At 44.7% G+C, this 19,224-nt stretch overlaps 1 protein-coding gene across 2 annotated transcripts in view; it reads right to left on the bottom strand.

Moving 5' to 3' along the window:
* LOC119161812 (uncharacterized) overlaps window positions 1-19,224 on the bottom strand; it is a 100,212-nt gene that overhangs the window by 68,055 nt on the left and 12,933 nt on the right. For both annotated transcript variants that reach the window (XM_075880535.1, XM_075880536.1), the window contains exon 2: window positions 3,507-3,693. In XM_075880535.1, coding sequence (XP_075736650.1) covers window positions 3,507-3,693 — 187 coding nt within the window. The remainder of the gene's footprint in view (window positions 1-3,506; window positions 3,694-19,224) is intronic.

The following is a 19,224-nucleotide window of genomic DNA, read 5'->3' on the forward strand; positions in this document are numbered from 1 at the left end:
GCATCATTTTTTCCTAGGAGCTTTCACATGGGTATGGCACGGAACACTCTAGAAGAATGTCAGTAGTGAAAACGTGAGAGAGCTCGCATTGGCCGGGGCGGTGCTGCATGGGGCACAAAAACAGGCCTGGGAGGCCGTACCGATGATTGGGCAACTTTCCAAGCCGCGCTAAATCGCGAACGGGAATGCAAGCGCCGGTGGCGGGCTGATCCTGCAAACCACGCCACCAGTTTAACTAGCGATGCACGAATACCATGCTCCCCTAGAGGTGTTGCGGGCTCAACAGCGTCGACGTGATGGTTGGGAGGGCGCGTTTGCCGAAGCAAATGCCCGCTTTTGATGGGAGTTTATTTAGCAGCACTTTGGCAACGAACGCGACATCTGTGACCGCCTGTCGTTCGAGAATAATCATTGCGATTAACGCACTGTGTACCAAATTTAGCCACTCATTAAACTCCTCTATGACCGCCATCACTTAAGGCACAATGTGCGGCACGTAAAATACGCACTCTGCAAAGCCAAACGTGTGCCTAATCTCATTAAGCACAAATATGTAACCAATAATAGCGAAATCCTTCTGTGTAGCGTTGGTTTACCCACTGCTGAACCAAGGGCTGCATGTTGCAGCTTTCGCTGGTTAAATATTTGCACGGAATGCTTGAGGCATGATTAATTTCCTTCTACATGGGCATCTTCTGGGTGGTTGTCTATTCGATAGAAAGTGAACGACGTGCGTTCACTATGAAAATGCTCTTTCTCCGATAAACGCTGAACTACCAGCTCGCAAGTTACTATGAAACGTCCCTTCACCCGTGAACGATAACGCCGACGCATGCAGCGTGTGCTAGCAAGTTTCCTGAGAGAAAAAAAACTGACTTCGCTCCACAACTGTTCAGTGACCACCCCGTATTTATAGTCACTGTATCTTGACCTGCAATGCAGGGCCGAGGAGAGCCTTTTCTTGTACGTAGTTCTACAGTAAAGATTCGCAGCGTGCGCGTTACCCCAAAACGGACGGCGGGTCTGGTTTTGGGAGGCACTGGCGCACGCTGCATGCTTCGCCCTTTTCCAGGTTTTTTTTGTTACTAGAGCTGAAAGAACCTTCCCTGGATGCTTCGTCGCTTCCCAGTCTTTACTTTAATCAATCAACTTGCTAGAAGGCACTGCCAACCTCATCATCTTTCGCGGGCGAGGGCGCATTCTCCTTGTTTGCGAGATTTGTACTCCTGCGTTGGCTGCAGAAAAAGCATTTTGGCATGGCAACGTGCGGCGTTCACTCTTTCTTGGCACATGGCGAGCGTGAAGTTTGGGGCGCCCTCCCTTGCGCTCATGGAAATGGACCGTCACGACAGCAGACGACGATGCATGCTGACAGAAGGTGACCCCAAAAGGTGCTTCACCCTCCCCCAAAAAATCTGTGAAATAATAATAATGTCCGAAATTTTAAGAGGAATCATGTTTATTCTCTGCAATCATGTCACAAAATTGTAATTTACAAGCATTGGTTACAAGCCAAGACTCTAAAAACTCCACTTGATATCAATAGGAGGTGGGAGAAGGGGATGGTCTTCACGTCGTGCCGCAGGCCACAAAATACTGTCACGTGGGTTGAATGTGTGGCCCCAGGTGGCCGATCCTTGCATTAAGGAACTCATGAGTCGATTCACAAAGACTTATTCAGACCGAGCCGAGAGTTCGTGAGTTTCAAAATGAGTAATATTTTGGTGAGTTGAATCCGACTGGGTCCAGTTGAGAAAAGTATTGTGACCTAAGGCGTAGTCAGCCAGGTGATAAAAATTTTTGTGTCTGATCCTGATTGATTGCTAAGCTCTTATTATAGGTTCATGATTGATATGTGGGGTTTAACGTCCCACAACCACCATATGATTTTGAGAGACGCTGTAGTGGAGTTCTCTGAAAATTTCAACCACGTGGGGTTGTGTAACATGTGCTCAAATTTGAGCACATGGACCTACAGCATTTTCGCCTCCATCGAAAATGCAGCCGCTGCAACCGGGATGTGATCCCGGGACGTGCGGTTCAGCAGTCGAGTATTTTAGCCACTAGACCAACGCGGAGGGGCAATGTAAGTGCTTGACTGAGTATGACTGAACTCTGCGATTCTTGCCGACTAATGCGTGTCACTCTATCATATGAGCCGACTGCATGTTAGGAGTACTGTTCGTGACTCTTTGAATTGCACATAAGCGTATACACATGCCACGAGCGGCCGGGCACAAACACATCAGCGGCGCGCTTCGGCGACGAGCAGTGCCCTTTGTCGCTATACCGTGTTCTTGTCGACGGCTTCATGATGAACGACCACTGGCGATCAAGTTCTAAGCACGCTTGCTTCCTCGTGTTCAGCTTTATGCCGACGATGTATCGAAGCTTTCTCCTTACTGCTTCAAAGTTGTTGCCGGCAAGACTTCTGGAAGTAACGGCTGACGATCCAACCCAACAGATTACATTTGTTGCCACGTAATGTGTTCGCAGCTAGCTTTAATGCGGTGTGCTGAAGCGTCTCGGAGGTTGTCAATCGTGTGATTGCTAGGGCTCGGCCACTGGATAAAGGAACAAGCAAGGTATAGCCATCTTCAAGTTTCGAATAAGATAGAGGCTCACTTACAACTAAATTTGCTGAAAAAAGTCCAAGAAAGTCCAAGACATGCGTCGTCACGAATAAAGTTAAAGGCATAGTTAATTCAATGTTTCTACAATGATGTAAAAACTGATGATTGATTTATATGTGGAGTTTAACGTCCCGAAACCACCATATGATTATGAGAGACGCCATAGTGGAGGGCTTCGGAAATATTGAGCACCTGGGGTTCTTTAACGTGTACCCATATCTGAGCAAACGGGCCTACAGCGTTTTCGCCTCCATCGAAAATGCAGCCGCCACAGCTGGGATTCGATCCCGCAACCTGCGGGTCAGCAGCCGAGTACTTTAGCCACTATACCACCATGGCGAGGCATGATGTACCAACTGGCTCAGCAGGGGACGCTTCTACATAAACTGACAGGTTTACGCAAAACCCTGGTCGGCCGTTTCCGCTACTCGGGGCCCTGAACGTTTCAACGGACGCGCCAAATAGACGGTCACGTATGAGCTTCGCTCCCAAGAATGCTTTCTAAAATTCTTGCAGGGAGTTTGTGAATACCTGAACGAAAACTACGTGGGAAGCGCGATGGTGAATGCCAATAATATAATCCGTCATTTAGCAACAGGTGTCTAATGACACCTGTTGACAACTGGCCTCGTTCAGGGTGCAAATCATCCGGTATGTTGGTATCTAGCGCTGCTAAGCTTACGAGTGCCATCGCGGCTAGTGTTCTCTGACAGAGTTGGCTGATTTCACCTAACCTTGTCGGCAAGAGCTGCTCACAACGATGCAATGAATTTCGCGAATGCGGTCAACGTCACAACTTGCTTGCGTCTGCTCTTCAGAAAGTTTAAGCGTAAAATAAAGCCAGCTTACGTGCCCTGACCGCTTAAGCCTTACCTCTGTGGCTGTGAGACAGCCAATGATGAGCACGATAAAAAAGGCGTACAGCAACGTGTTCTTGTGGACACGCCAAAAAGTCCTCAGTCCTTGACGCCGGCGCTCAGCTAATGACGTCGGGCTCAGTCGCCGGCCTCTGCCATTCGATACATTGAGTGGTGCCACCGAGGTGACGTCCTGGCTCTCGCTAAAGGGCAAGTAAAAATTAGTGCATAGTATATTATACAAAGTTCCCAAGTTTTTTTTAATTGTCAGAACTCGCAGGAAAACGCCATCTGAACACACATTACTAATATAAGAATGTGGTGAAGGTAAAAAAAAAACCCGGTGCACTTCACCGACCAAACTACAATTTTATTTCACACGTGAAAAGTATGTCCCGCCGATATGAAAAAAATTAAGTGTACTTTTATAAACAGACTAATGTCGTTCGACATCACAATCACTTAACTGTCTAATGTCAGTCTAGTGCACTTTGTAATGCATACCTAATATGAGTATAGTAGTAATTGGCCACCGTTAGTCTATAGTGTCATGGCATTAGAGTTTCTGATGAGCTTTGTCTAGCGTAAGTCTATAGAGGCCCGACATGCGAGTTTCTGATGATCATTGCCTAGCGTTAGTCTATAGAGTCCTGACATTTGAGTTTCTGATGCCCGTTGTCTAGTGAATTGCAACCACGCATATGCATTAGGTTGACATCAAACGTCATCAAACGACTTAGGCCCTATGCCATCAACAGCACATTTGGTGCACGCAGATCAATAAATGGTTTCATTATTAATATGAAAGTGTGCACACATTACAGAATTGCAAAACAAATACCAGCAGACCATTTAGACTACTGAATAGTTTATTGTTTTTTGACAAGTTAGAATCTTTCAAAGCCGATAAATAATAATGCCCGCATTTGGAAACAAGATTCCAATTCTTGCTAAAGCATTTTTCGTAATTACAAACAAAAAAGTAACACCAAATGAGACATTTCTTAAAGTCATTGTATCTCTATTTAAGTGTTGACTTTGCACTGATTAAAGGGTCTCGCGTAGCACCGTCTTCGTGGCACCGCAACTGTATTGAAAACCTGCAAGAGAGAAGGCGAAAATTTTGCAGGCACTGAAGCATACATTTCCGCGCAGCACGTGAATAGACATTGCAATTCATGACTTATGTCGTTTCTAAATAGTGATATATTTTTATAATTTTTATTGAATAATCCATCTGGATGCAATGCCGAACTACATAGCTTTGACTTCATGCTGCATTGAAAAAAAAAGAAAGAAAACTAACCGCTGCAATCAGTTTAGAGGGCTGCAGATTCATGAGCAATCAGAGAGAGATGTCAGCTATCACTGACAGAGGAATTAGTTCAGTGAGCTTCTCTAGCGCTATATGGCAGATTAACCTCCTGTCACGATTTCAATGACACTTCATTTATGACTACGGCATGCATCAGTAGGTCTATTCCAGAACCAGGTTTTACACAAGACTTTCACATTGAAATCCCTCTTTAACAGAAAACTATTGAGAGCTCATGATCAGAGGTGCAAAGTCATAGGTGTGCGCAGGGTCTTTTTACCTTGGGGTGGCCGGAGGTTTACCACAGCACCCCTTTTTCCCTTACTTGGTTAAGTAAGCTTCCAATTTTTCGGCCCCCACCTTAGGTAACTAGGTGAGGAGGGTGGCTGCTCTCTACCCCCATGCACACTTCATGTGCAAGGAGAAATTGAGTAACAAACAGGGACATGAAATGTAGAGCTACATCTTGGTGATAGAGCTACACAAATCTAAACTCTCGTGAAAAAAAAATAGTAAAATGGCGATTTCTGTAACGTACAATATATTACACAGATATCATGTTGTAACACATTACAGGTCATTTCAACACATTTTTCTACAAGCAACAAGCAACAGACTACAAGAAGCAAGCGAAAAGATTTTTGTACCCTTGAATACTTTTGTGTATTTTTCGATAGTAAAACTACATTAATTATTACCTTGAAAGTTGACAAAAGTTTTATAAAAATGAAAATATTTTTTCTAGCTCCATGCTTTAGAGTGCACAGTTGTGAATGTTCACTAGCAAACATTGCAAATGATGCAATTGATCTCTGGTCACTAACAAGCAGAAGAATGCACACTGGGGTGTGTTGGTACTTGCTGAACATCTTGATAGGATAAGGATAGCAACCCTTTCTAAAGGAAAATTTCAACAGTAGGATAAACATGAACAATACAAAGGGTGACAACACAAACTAGCACTAGTTTGTGTCATCTCCCATCTCTCTGTTCATATTTTGCCGTAGTATAGAAAAGTTTCTAGGCGATGAATTACCGACCCAACCAAACACTCGCATTAATCAAGTATTCAAGGAAAGAGCACCTTTCAGTGTTGAACTCATGACTATTTTAAAAATCATGAAGATGCCAAAGTATTGTCTGAACCCACATGTCACAGAGATAATACAATTAGGAGTGTTTGTACGAGCTAAACGAGGTAATAAAACGTACACTCAGGAGTGAACAGCGGCATAAGCTAAGACGCTGACACAGAAAGAATAGCGGGTGCAGTTGTCCATGTATTTGCTTGCACTACTGTTTTCTCCCAAGTACGTTCCAACTTGCCCAGTATGATCAACATATATTTACTTTCATAAGAGTATGAATTCATTCAAGGATTGAACTTTGCGACCCAACAGGGCTATTTAAGGCGCTATCATTCCGATTACACTTTTCTGTGTCATAGGCCTTGATCTGTGTTGTGAGCTGTGTGACATACAGGTGCACAGTATTTTCATACATTGTTGTGGTAACATGTTCAAAACAATGCGATGAAACGTGAAGAGCTGCGACCTTCCAAGAAAAGCTGTCCTTCTTTCAGAAGATCAAACTCTCAGGCATATAAGTTATTTGAGAAAACTTTGTTAGAAAGGAATAGGTACTTGCATGTTGCATTATGCTACTTTAGACACGATTGCACTACAACCTATAAAATACCACGAATCTGCTCATACGTTTGAAAATTTGAAAACCAGCTAAAAAAACAACCGCTGTAACTTTCTTAAGCACAAAATCGCCAAATTCTCGAGCAGCATGTGCACATAGCAAAAGTTCGCTTATTTAATTTCATAACAATATTCAGACTTGAAGTTCTTTACTGTCCCTTTAAAAAGTTTAAAAAATGAATGACATTTTTACTTGTAAAAAAACGTTGTTAAAGGATGTTTTGTTTTCATTAAAACAAAAAATTTGAACGTAAAAGCAATCATCACAACAATAAGCGAAACAACATGATTATAAGTAAGATTTCACTGCGCAGTTTTATGGCAGTCCTAAAAAAATAGATGTTTATTACAAAATGGAGTAAACTTGGAAACATAAACGAATCCTATAAGACCAAGTGTCACTGCAGCCAACCATTCAACGTATGTGATATTTAGCACAATGAAACAAAAATTAGAAGAGAAGACACAACACATCACCTAACTTTATATAAACTGGTTTATTGCAACCGAAGCACTAAAATATATAGGGTGGGCATCACCGCCGCAAATCTTTGTGGTTTCATTGCAATAACCCACTTTGTTTAAAGTAAGTGCACCATTCTCATCCTTGTGTTATGTTGAGCTAACTATTATTGAGCTAAATATCTTACAAACAGTGCTGTATTTTTTTCTTTGTACAACTTTTCAACAAGTAGATCAGTCTTTGTCAAGACACCAATGACAAAAAACAACTGTTAATATTATCTAGACACCTCGAAGTGTCACAACGTTAGCTCTGGCAGCATTGCACGTTCAAGGATTACAAACCAAATTATACATTTTCCATGTCCAAGGAATACTGCGCTAAAGTGCAGGACAAAGGCTTCCCACACCTAAGCCAAATATCAATGTACCCATTTCTCTATAGGTGCTATAGGTCCAAATTGTCCCAGTGTGATAAAAAAATAAAAGAAATGCCTACGACTCAATAAGTCTCGTTATGGCTTGCAGGAAGACAGCTTCAATTGTGCACTGCAACTTGTAGTCTTTTTCAGTGCCATGAACAGCTGTCATAGAGGATACATACGTAACAAATACCACAAACGATTACTTTCACACAAAAGAAACGTTATATCACACACAGATAGCAATTACCAAGCATGTCTTCAGCCAAGTGTATATTGATACATTAAAAGGTTGATCCTTGAGTAAAGGGATCATGGCACGACTAGAACAGGTATCATTGGATTGGCCACTTCTTGATGACAACTGAGACAGTGCCACTGCATGTTCCGCATTCACAAAACTACATAATAACACTACCCAGAGCATGCACATGTGTATGGGCTATCTAAAGTTTGAAAACAACATGTGAAAAGAGTGCATGGTGTATGTGCACATAACGTGGGGTGTGAGCAAGTCATACATATTGTTTTCCAACATAAATGTAAGCTATTCAGAAAACGAACTGTTGGAACTCTGAAGCGAATTCTCATGTAGTTTGATCTGTTCGCACAAGTTATCTGAAGAATTTCTTTTAGTTACGTAAGCCCTTGACAAAAATAATAATATTCTGCAACTTTCTGTCACCATTTTGAAACATATGAGTAAGCTCCTTTTTTCTAATTCACTACCTTACAAAACAAAATGAATAATAAATCACTGAATGCTACACATTGGATACACATCTTTGTCTTACAAGGAAACAGGCAATATCAATAAGGCGCTGATGTAGAAAAAAACACGAAAGTACAAATTGAAGCCCCACACAATCAAGCAACAATTCTACTACATGAGCACACTGTAAGAGATTTCTGGTGGAGAACCTTGTATGCTTCAAGAAGAAAACGAAGATTTATATGGCTGACAAAAGTTCACACACAAATATTGAAACAAAGGGTGTCATGTATTAGCCTAACTATATAATTGAATTAATGTATTCATCTACTAACACTACTCAATATCTCGATATCCGCATATCTTCAAAGCGGTGGTAAGAGTGTGCTGTTAGTTTCAGCACATAGTGTAGTTTATCGAAATACACATACTTCAAGTTACTTCTCAAAATATTTATGAAGCTCCTAGGTAGTAATTTTAACCACAGAAGAATTACGCGGATTTCTCGCCAAAAAGGTTCAGGGTGCAACCACAAAAACATAACCATCATGTGTGCTTGAAAGGGCTGTGCATTTTTTTATCTACGTGCCCAGTGGTGTGATAGTATTGCGCGTAATAACGCACAAACTATCGAGTTGTGTGAACGTGAACTGGTCTGGCCACACCCGTATATCTAAAAGCAGACACTTCTTTTACACGGCGACAAGGAATCAAAGCATAACCTCGTGCAGTAAAAGGCCAAGGAATAACAGCCTGGCACGAGGCTTTCATGACCGAAGGATAGATCGCGTAGCGCAAGGTGAATCTTTAAAACATGTAATCAACGCGCACTGCGACTGATACTTACGGTGATATAAAATAAGCCACCTCAAGACATACCTGCCTATCGGGTCTCTGGTTCATTATCCTCCCTGTGCCAACACGCCGCCCGGGGCATCGGTTCCTGCATACCAGTCGTCACGCAATGAACTAACTCAGTTACGTAGTTCAGCGATTTTTTTTTCAACTTACCGAAGTTTGGCATTGGCTGTGCATTCTTCAGTCACCCGTCAAAAGGCTCACGCTTTTGCTCTTGTATAACACCAGTCACTTCTTGTCACAACACGGGGTTGTTGATTGTATTCAGAAGTACACTCGACATTGAATCATGCGAACAACACGTGTAATCGACAAATGAAGGAATAAATCACTTTTGAGAGCGTACACAAAGGCGCGCGTCCGATGAGGCTGTTTGGAGCGGCAACGTCGCACGGCGAGGCATCGTCCGCCACTGGATAAATGCAGTAGAACATCCGACACACGAAAACTATTCAGTAGACGAATTCTAAAGGACGATAAGCATACAATTCACGCAATATCTATCAACACGGCAATTATGTAACCGCGGACTTGCACATGTGCTCGCTTGAAGCTGGTGCTGAGCCTGCAGTACAACGAGGCCTGTTTGAACTGCTGGTTTACCGGCTTAACAAAATTATGCGTGCAGGTGCCAGCACTATCAAGTTGTTATACAAGTACTTTTACAATAACAGTCAAATGCAACTATAACTTTTCATGCCAAATAAAACTTGATTACTAGTTATTGTTATATTTAATTGCGCAGTTTTGTTTGGTTTGCATAACAAAAAAGGTTCGCAACTCTTGTCAAAAGCGATGGCCATCTCTGAGACTCTGCAATGCCAGCAAGTACAGATCTCAAAGGCAATGCTTTTGCGGTAGTGGATTTGCTTATAATAATAATAATAATAATAATAATAATAATAATAATAATAATAATAATAATAATAATAATAATAATAATAATAATAATAATAATAATAATAATAATAATAATAATAATAATTATTATTATTATTATTATTATTATTATTATTATTATTATTATTATTATTATTATTATTATTATTATTATTATTATTATGGTCTAGCTGACATACACTAAAGCATGTGTACAAAGACATTCTCGTAATGTCAACGTTGAAATTACTGAAAGATGGTCGAAAAATATAAGGGAATACAAACTGTTTGGTGTTTTGAATTTCCAAAAAACAACATGAACGTGAATGTTGAGATCAGCAAGAAATCGAATTGGACTTAGGTGCACGTTAAGAAATCACAGGTCGTCGAAATTTCTGAAGCACTGCACTACGGTGTTCCTCATAAACAAATAGTGGTTTGGGAATCTAAAATTCCCGCGATTATTACGCTTAGTGGTAAAAAATTTAGTTTTTATTAGCTATACTAGATTTACGTGAATTTCTTTGTTGTGATGTGTCTTGACATTAGACACGCAATGGAAAATCTGCGTACTTGGATCATCAGAAATTTTGATGCACGTGGTCATCTGAGTTTCCATTGCACGTCTGATGTTAAAAGACATTAGACTTTGCAGATCAAATGTCACTTTAGTGACTCATTAGGCGTGCATTAGGTGCACATTAGACTCTCAAAATTAATTTTATAAGACCAGTTCACACATGGTGGTCTCGCTCTCAAATAACATGAAAACCTCTGTCCAAGCAGTTAACTTTACTTACACTCGACCAGGCAACGCGTATTCAGACAGCAGATCGCCATTGCTCCTCTTAAGAGTGCGCGAAGTGGCCTGCGTCATAAGCGACAAATGATAAAAACATCGTCACAATCCTTTACGTCTAGACAATAAAGCCATTTCACCCATTTAGTACAAATTATAATTCCTTTCCGTGCGCAGAAACTGTGCGGTGGTTCATGCGGAAAGAAGTGATCGTACCACACAAAGATCGGTCGCAGCCCTTCGATAACAATTTCCACAGCTGGTGAGCGAACATTTTTCACCTGAATTAGTTTACATCATTACAACCACGGACGGAACAGACTGCCCTCTGGTATATTCTTGCTGATATCCAGAGTTGTCACTGATTGATTGTAATGCTGTTGTCACGCCAGTCAAGGTGCAAATGTTCCTCAAATATGGCGAGAACAACAGAATACATTGAAGTAGTTTGTGTCTGACAACTAACGTCCCGACTCTGGACGTTAACGTCCCTTATCACCCCAGAGACGGGCGCGCACGCGCCGCGCTTTGTTTTTCAAAATAACTGCCAGATAGCACTCATGTTTTATGTGTGACGTGACTTAATGGGCTCGTTCGCCTCTGCTGCCCGCTCGAGGCACTCTAACGCAGCGCCTCCAGAACTAGAGTACCGACTCCAGTCCGGCACCGAGTCATACGTCACATACATACAACATGTGCTTGCCTCCTGCCGGAAGGTTGACGAAAAGATGCCGGAATCTAAAAAGGTCGCGCACATCCTCAAAAGAATCGCCGATGACGCCTTCAATCTCCTCGTATTTCGAAACTCATCGACCGTAAACGACGTTATTAATGAATGCCGACGCTTCGAAGATGCGAAAAGTCACCGTATCTCTCCACATTTTTCGCGTCTTCCCAACATGGCTGCAACATCTACCTGCGAGGACGCCCGTCTGCTACCAGCCCCTGCTTCTTCCGACAATATCGTGCGCATCGTGCGCCACGAAATCGAGGCAGCATCTCCCCTTTCTGACCAAGTCCAGGCCCCTGACGACTCTCGCGCCACGATTTATTTGATCAAGAGTGTCGTACGCCAGGAACTGGCCAACGCTGGACTTCAGACGCTATGCCCCGTTAACTGACCTGACTACCGACTGCCCAGTACACCTAATATGTCCCGCGGACCGAACAACCGGCCACGTTACCGGAACCCACAGAATGGCGAACTTCCGATGACAGGCCGATCTGCTTCAACTGTGGACGAGTCGGCCATATTTCACGTCATTGCCGCACTTCCTGGGGTTGGCAGCCATGGTCGCATTATGCCAACACCCGGCGCCCACCTGCTGGCTCTCGGATGCCGATCTATACGGCACAAGATGACGCTTCGCCATCCAGGTCCGCCCAACCAAGCCGCTCCCCGTCGCCCTCTGGACGCCTGTCCCGCTCAACTAACCGACGTCGTTCCCCTTCACCCTCCTACCACCAGTCCTCAGAAAACTGACGGGCGCAGCTCCTAGAGGTGAGCCTGCTTCGACGACCCGACTCGAAATTCCTCTACACACGATACCCGGACACAACAACTTGATTAAAGTAAATGTTGACGGTACTTCTGTGGCAGCACTCATTGACACCGGCGCTCACATATCAGTCATGAACTTCAGCCTTTGTGCTCGACTCAAGAAAGTGCTCCCTCCTGCTCCCATCATTCTTGTCCGAGTAGCTGATGGTGCAACACCAGCGGTCACCGGGATGTGTGCCGCCCATGTCACTGTTGCTCGACGTCATACCACTGTTCTGTTTTACGTACTGGATTACTGCCCACATGACATCATTTTGGGAATCGATTTTCTGTCGGAGCATTCCGCCCTAATTGACTGTTCTGCTGGTGTTGTTCAGCTCGTCCTACCACACGCCGTTGACCCTCCCGATCCTGCGCCGCCAAAGCTATGCTCCGCCGACTTTGTTCACCTATCTTGTCCAGCTGTGACGTATATCGACGTCTCTTCTGATCCACCTGTGGCTGACGGCGATTATGTCATTTCACCTAATCCTACAGTACTCTGTTCGCTCAATGTTGCGTTACCCAGCACCTCCACCAAAATGTTACGGGGAGAAGGTGTCTGAAAAATACCTTTACTTTTAATAAACAGGCAGGCATACAATATGGAACCCGGTCTGCACGAGCTCGCCCTAAACATCGTCCTCTTTTCTAAAATGTTCATTTGTGGCACCCCGTAGCAATATTATGGCGTCTTATGACAGCGTCTTACGGTCGAGCTCAATCCGGTGTGCGGTGAGACACCCATACAGTGCATGCGCAATCCTCCTTTTCTATTATATATACGCTTCCCCTTCCTCCTCTAGGCATCCCTCCCAGTGGTTTTACACCCCCATGGCGCATGCGCATCCCCTCTCTCTCCCAGGCTCCCACTCTCACCTTGCAACGGTGGTGGTGGTTGTGATTAGAGAAAAGAAAAGCAGACTAATTTCTGCAACCCATTAGGGAGCACGGCACAGTGTCTCCTTGCAAAGCCGACGCAGGCGGCCTATACTAGCCTGCGCTAGCTCTTCCCTCTCTGTCCTCGAGACATCCCTCCCAACAATGTTGACGCTACCATCGCGGATGCGCGTCTCCCCCTCCTCTCTCCTCTACTACGTCATCACTCTCTCACCTCGCAACAGCGCAGGCAGCATCTGCTACAAAGTTTCTTGATAGCTCGTACTGCACAACCATTCACTAGCCACCCAGTAGGCAGCCGATCTTATTGATTCATAAGTGGAGTTCAACGTCCGAAAACCACCATATGATTATGAGAGACGCCGTAGAGGAGGGCTCCGGAAATTTCGACAACCTGGGGTTCTTTAACGTGCATTGAAATCTGAGCGCACGGGTCTACAACATTTCCGCCTCCACTGGAAATGCAGCCGCCACAATCGGGATTCAAAACCGCGGCCTGCGGGTCAGCAGCCGAGTACCTTAGCCACTAGACCACTTCAGCGGGGAGACATACACGAGTTGTTTCAACCGAAATAAAATTTACTAGCTGTTTAGATGACGTGAAATTTCGGGAGTATTTTAGCTACCTTTTGAGACTTTCACCTTAGTGGGAAACCTACTTCGTGTGTTCGGTCACTCCAAGACATAGACCACCGCGGCGGGGCGCACCTGATCTTAACCTCCAAGGTATACTACCGGTGGCAGATATTTTCTGTGTGTTGTTGAACAATGAATCTTCCCAGGGTTCGCGTTAACTAAAAACGGACAGTGGGTCTCTGTGTGCAATTAGAGCATCTGTCTCTCATTGCCCATTTGCAGCTATAAATTGTTCTAGTAGAAAACACCGGTCTATCGCTGCGTGCATTGCACCTGCCCAGGTTTCTCTCCTGCGCAATGCCACCATGAGCGCCTGCGTCAACTCTGCCACCAGTGTAAGCGTTAGCGCCAGCTTCTTCGAATCTACACATGGTTTTCTTTAGTGGGAGATCGTGTTATTTTTTATGCTTTGCAAGCTTTCGAGCTTGTTTTTTTTTTTAAACGACAGCTCACGTATACAGGTAGCGAATGCATATCATGTGATATTTACATTCTCTTTTTGTAGGGTTCAGAATTCTTTGGGCGTTGTTTCTATGATTTTAAGATAAAATTGTGTTATCCGTGCTACGAAGACATAGCCAGGAGTAGTGGTGGTGAATAGTGTCCAGGATACCGTGATACGACGCATTCTTACCCCTTTCTACGTTTGTTTGTAACACTTTGTATGATGGTTTGTACGTCAACACATCGCCCGAAAAATGTACATGAAAAGCGTTGGAACCACACCTCTTTTCTTCCTGTGTATATCATGACTCCGACCCCTTTGTGACATCACGTTGTTTCAAAGAACATTCTCCTCTTGTCGTTATAAAATACAGCCGGCGTCGGCAATCGCTGACAAGACCTTGGAGAATGTGCTCTTTTTTCTATAGAAATAAAGTTATTTTGTGAGGATTAACACGTATGTGGTAAAAAGCAGAGGATGACGAAGCGTGCCAGGTCGAATATCAGACAGCTCTACGCATGTGAACCTAGCTGCAATGCAGGACGAAGTGGAGTGAGGTGGATAACGAAATTGTGGCTTACGCAAAGGATTGTGGGCTAAGCAACTGGTCTGCATCGACTTCTAGTTCGAGATGCCATGCCGCCGTACGGGCATTCGCGCCAGCGCCGTCCTTTTCCGCGTGTTCCACCGAGCCCTCGCAATGCCCTTTTCTCACAAATTCCTGCATAATATTTTGGAGAGCTATGCAGTTTAGATGAATAACAAATGCAGTCACTACGAGATCGTTATGATTGTGCGAGCAGTCATTCAAGCGGCATGCACCTCCGGACACATGCTTGTTGTTTTGCTGCGGAGAAAGTTATCCCGCATTTTTCGTCACATGAAATGATTTTCGGGAAATCCTATACAAAATATCCGTTTTTTGTTTTCATGCTGCTTACTAGTAAAATTATTATTTATTTGCTTTTCGGTTACAAAGCCACCATCCCGTACTTGCTGTACTGAATGACAATAGTCCATTGTTTCTTACTCTGAAAATGAAATGCGCTCGTAATTTTCTAGCTTTTATACACCTTTTGAACTTACTATACGTGAGAGATTGTTCTTTCACGCATTCGAGCAATATGTTTCAATATATGCAAAGTTATCCGCACACAATACACGTAACACCGCCTCTCAGCACTTCACGCTTGGACGCCTGTCGCAATAAAGACACCACACCATGCTGCTCATTGCTTCAAAAGCTACCTATATGGTTTTACGGCCGACAAAACCATTATTAAAGCGGCCGTTTTGCCCCGTGGGCCTTTTACGCAATCAGTGGTTTTTAAAAATCTGACAGAGTACGCGCGCTTCTGTTGTCATCAAATGTATGTTGACGTTTGGCAGCGTATGCACCTAAGTGTAAGTAATTTTGATGTCCTCGCCATTTGTGCTCGAAAATACTAAATTGAGGTCGTTCTCGAAAAGAATACTGCATGTATCAAAGCATAATCGCATGCTGCGTTCGAACCCTACAGCTAATTTCCTCCTCATCGACTAGCTTCTACACTAGCTAAGGAGGGAAGATGTTTGAGGCTCGGAATGGGTCCCCTCGATGACTCGAGTGCACGGTGGCAGCGTGTAGGAAGAGTTGTAGTCCGGTGAAGAGACGCTTTATTGCAGCCTCAGGCGTCTGCCCGAGTCCAAGCCCGAACCTCCGCTCTCATTTCATATTCAAATATCCTATTTTCAACAAAGGGTCTTCACACAAGCCAATCATACGCGTGGGCTCGCATCAACACAACCAACTGCAAAAACACTGTCATAACAGGCACTGAATTGGTACATATCACGTTGATTGATATGTGGGGTTTAACGTCCCAAAACCACCATATGATTATGAGAGACGCCGTAGTGGAGGGCTCCGGAAATTTCGACCACCTGGGGTTCTTTAATACATATCACGTTACGATATACAACACGAGAGGGCATAGGTTCTCCGCGTGTCGCACTCTCTCCCATGCCAGGCCGTGTATCGGCCAACCGCCATCGGTAGCCGTTCTCGCGCTCGAGCTCCTTGAGATTTCTTATTAAACGTCGCTTCATAGAAGCCTCCTTGAGCGCGGACAGTACACCGTGAGGCCCTGTGCGCTGACCACGTGTGCACGCGACACCGAGGCGCCCCGCCATCCTAACAACACTCGGTAATGCGGAGGAGGATATACTCGCCTCTGTGCCGGGCCGCAACCATGGTCAGCCCAGTGGTCGCGTCCCCGCAGCTTTTTCAACACACGTGCATGCCAACAATAACTTAAACTAAGACGGCGGCACCTGGCTTCTTGCCAGACGCTGTTTCACATGCGAGCGATTTTGCTCCAAGAGCGGAACGGCAGCCGCCGCACGAGGCCAAAACAGGTTTTTACCGCGGCGACTAGACGCCCTTGTGAAATTCGCCAGAGTTGGAAAAATTCGCTAGCGGCACAAGCGGCAGAGCGACCAGTGACGTCGTTTGACACGGGATGACGGGGGTGGAGTCGAAAAGTTCACGCGCGCGCTGCGAGGAACGGGTTCCACAGAACAACTCGCTCCTACTGAGTAGCAGACGACATTCGTCCTCTCCCTGGCTCACAAATGTTTCGCACGGCTTTCAACAAGTCGCTGATAGAAGATGTGAAACGATCTCTTCTTTGGGACGTCAACATGGAGGATTTCCGCAAGAACCATAAGAAGAGCATTCCTTGGGAAGAAATTGCCGAAGTCGCATACTTCCATAAAGTAAACGTCGTGGCTTGAACTGGCCATCTTCACTGGTGAAGTCGAAGTGCAGCTGTTTTCCTTTCGTTGCTCTCGACGATGCTTTCGCGGTAGTGACAATCGCGTGCGCTGCCTTTTTTTTGTTTCAGTAACATTATTACTACTTTCGTTTTTCTGTTTTTGCGTTTTCATCGAAAGTTATTCCCACGTAGAGGAGCCGCATGGCACGCCGTACTTCTATGTCGCAGCAATTGTTGCTGGTTTAACAAATGATGACATTTGGTGTCGCGGTGCATAGATGAAAGGCTTCACACGAACGAGAGAGCAAGGACGGCTTCTACGGTAGTGGACTTGAGAAGTAGCATTCCACCCAGGTCACTGAAAAAGAATTTCGTGATGTGACTGAACAAAGAAGGGGCGCGAAGCTTCCTGCCATGGTTCGGGGAAATATGACACTCATCAGGGGCCTTTATTTTTGTTCTCCCCTTCAACAACACCTCGATTTCTCACTAAAACCCAGGCTGACTTGTCCGCGTCCTCTGCGACGCTTTTCTTGCAATGAGCCATTGCACCGCAGAGCGCTCAAGTTTGCAGGCTGTCGACAGGTCCTGCCACACTGGCCAGCTGCTCTTCGTGACATTCAGTGCAGAAATGGGTGGCTGGCTAGGCGAAAATAGATGTTCGGTCACGAGCACAACATACACTGCGTAGATAACGAAGAACAGCTGTTGATTTCAGGCACCCGGGCAGCAACACATGCCTAGAAACATGCATTTAAATCACACGGTCAAATGCTACCAATTGAATGTCACTATGTCCCGACGGCAAAGGTGTGTTGTGTGAAATGATGTGATACTTTGGCTTTCCTGCTCACCACCGCAGCATTTATGGACGCAAATGCAAGCTAAAGCAAGAATTGCTGCGTAGTCCCTTACCGCGCACAAGTGTATATACAGCAGTCAAAGAACCGGGACAACGAGCGTATCACGTATATTATGCTACCTACCGTTGATGAAACTCTTCATCCTGGAGTGCTTTACTGAATTATTGAAAAATCTAAGAGGCTTACTCTTTAGGGTGGAAGCATACGAATTCGAGCGCCAGAAGAGATGTAGACCATTCAGAAAACCCCATTGAAGGATGTGTTCGCATGAGCCAAAGGGTGACCACAAACACTGCCGAAGCTTACTACTTAGTGTTTTTATAAAAACTCTTATTTTGACTCGAGCGAACAGATACAAAAATGTAGGTATAAATTTTGCGAGTTGTTTATACTGGGCTGACAGAGACCTCATTCAGTGTCCCAATGTTAAATCGCTGAAAGCAAAAGCAATGAATCGGAGAAACATGGGAAGTGCTGCGCAAAACGCGCTCGCAGTTCTTAAGTATTCACTTAGCTGAAACAGCTGTATAATAAAACCATACAAGCAAACTCTTTTTTTTGCTTCTTCATGATCAGTTATATCAGTTATATGAGCGCGCAACAAGAATCATACGTAAAAAAGCCAGGACAAAACAAAAAGCAACTGCAAACGTTGCTGATTTGTTGTAAGATACATGTTAAAACTAGTTCAATCAGTGTACAGACGCGTAAAAGTCGAGCGGCTATTGATGATGAACCTCGTAGCACGGGGCGCCAAAGAAAGGACACTTGGAGGAGAGCGCGGCTTTCAGATATTACTGAAAACAGCGGTTAACCAGCGGCGTCCGCGGACAACACTGCCCGCTAAAGCGGCGGGCGTCGCGGAAGAGCTGCGGTAGCAGCGGCGCATGTGAAACGAACGCGCGTCCGCGCGTCCTCCCGCTGCTCATCGCGGCGACCGCCGCCGCTCGTTCGCTCACATGTGAAACACGTTTAAGCCTTCCCCTTCATATCCCAAACGGGGGCGACCTCGACGGCTCCGCTCGTGATCCATGATTACAAGCTCATAGCTAAGTGCCTGTCCGTTCGACTCACTCCAGTGCTCAGTACTGTTTTGGGTCCGTACCAGGCGTGTTGTGTCCAAAATAGGTCGTGCCAACTTCATGGTTTTGCTATCAGGGACCTCATAGAATGGTCGAATTCTCGCAACCTAAGTGGAATCCTTTGTTCTTTTGATCAAGAAAAGGCTTTTGATATTATCAGCCACAAGTACATCTTTAAAGTTTTAAAGCAGGCGGGCTTCAGTTCAAAGTTCATCAGCATGGTCAGGGCTCTCTACTTTCGTCCTATTTCTGCTGTTGTCATACAAGATCGCGTCTCGGAGTCGTTCGGTGTGTGCCGTGGAGTCCGACAGGGTGACCCACTGTCGCCCGCTCTCTACGTGCTCGCATTCGAGCCGCTC

The sequence above is a fragment of the Rhipicephalus microplus genome, chromosome X (genome assembly GCF_043290135.1).
Source record: "Rhipicephalus microplus isolate Deutch F79 chromosome X, USDA_Rmic, whole genome shotgun sequence".
Lineage (NCBI taxonomy): Eukaryota > Metazoa > Arthropoda > Arachnida > Ixodida > Ixodidae > Rhipicephalus > Rhipicephalus microplus.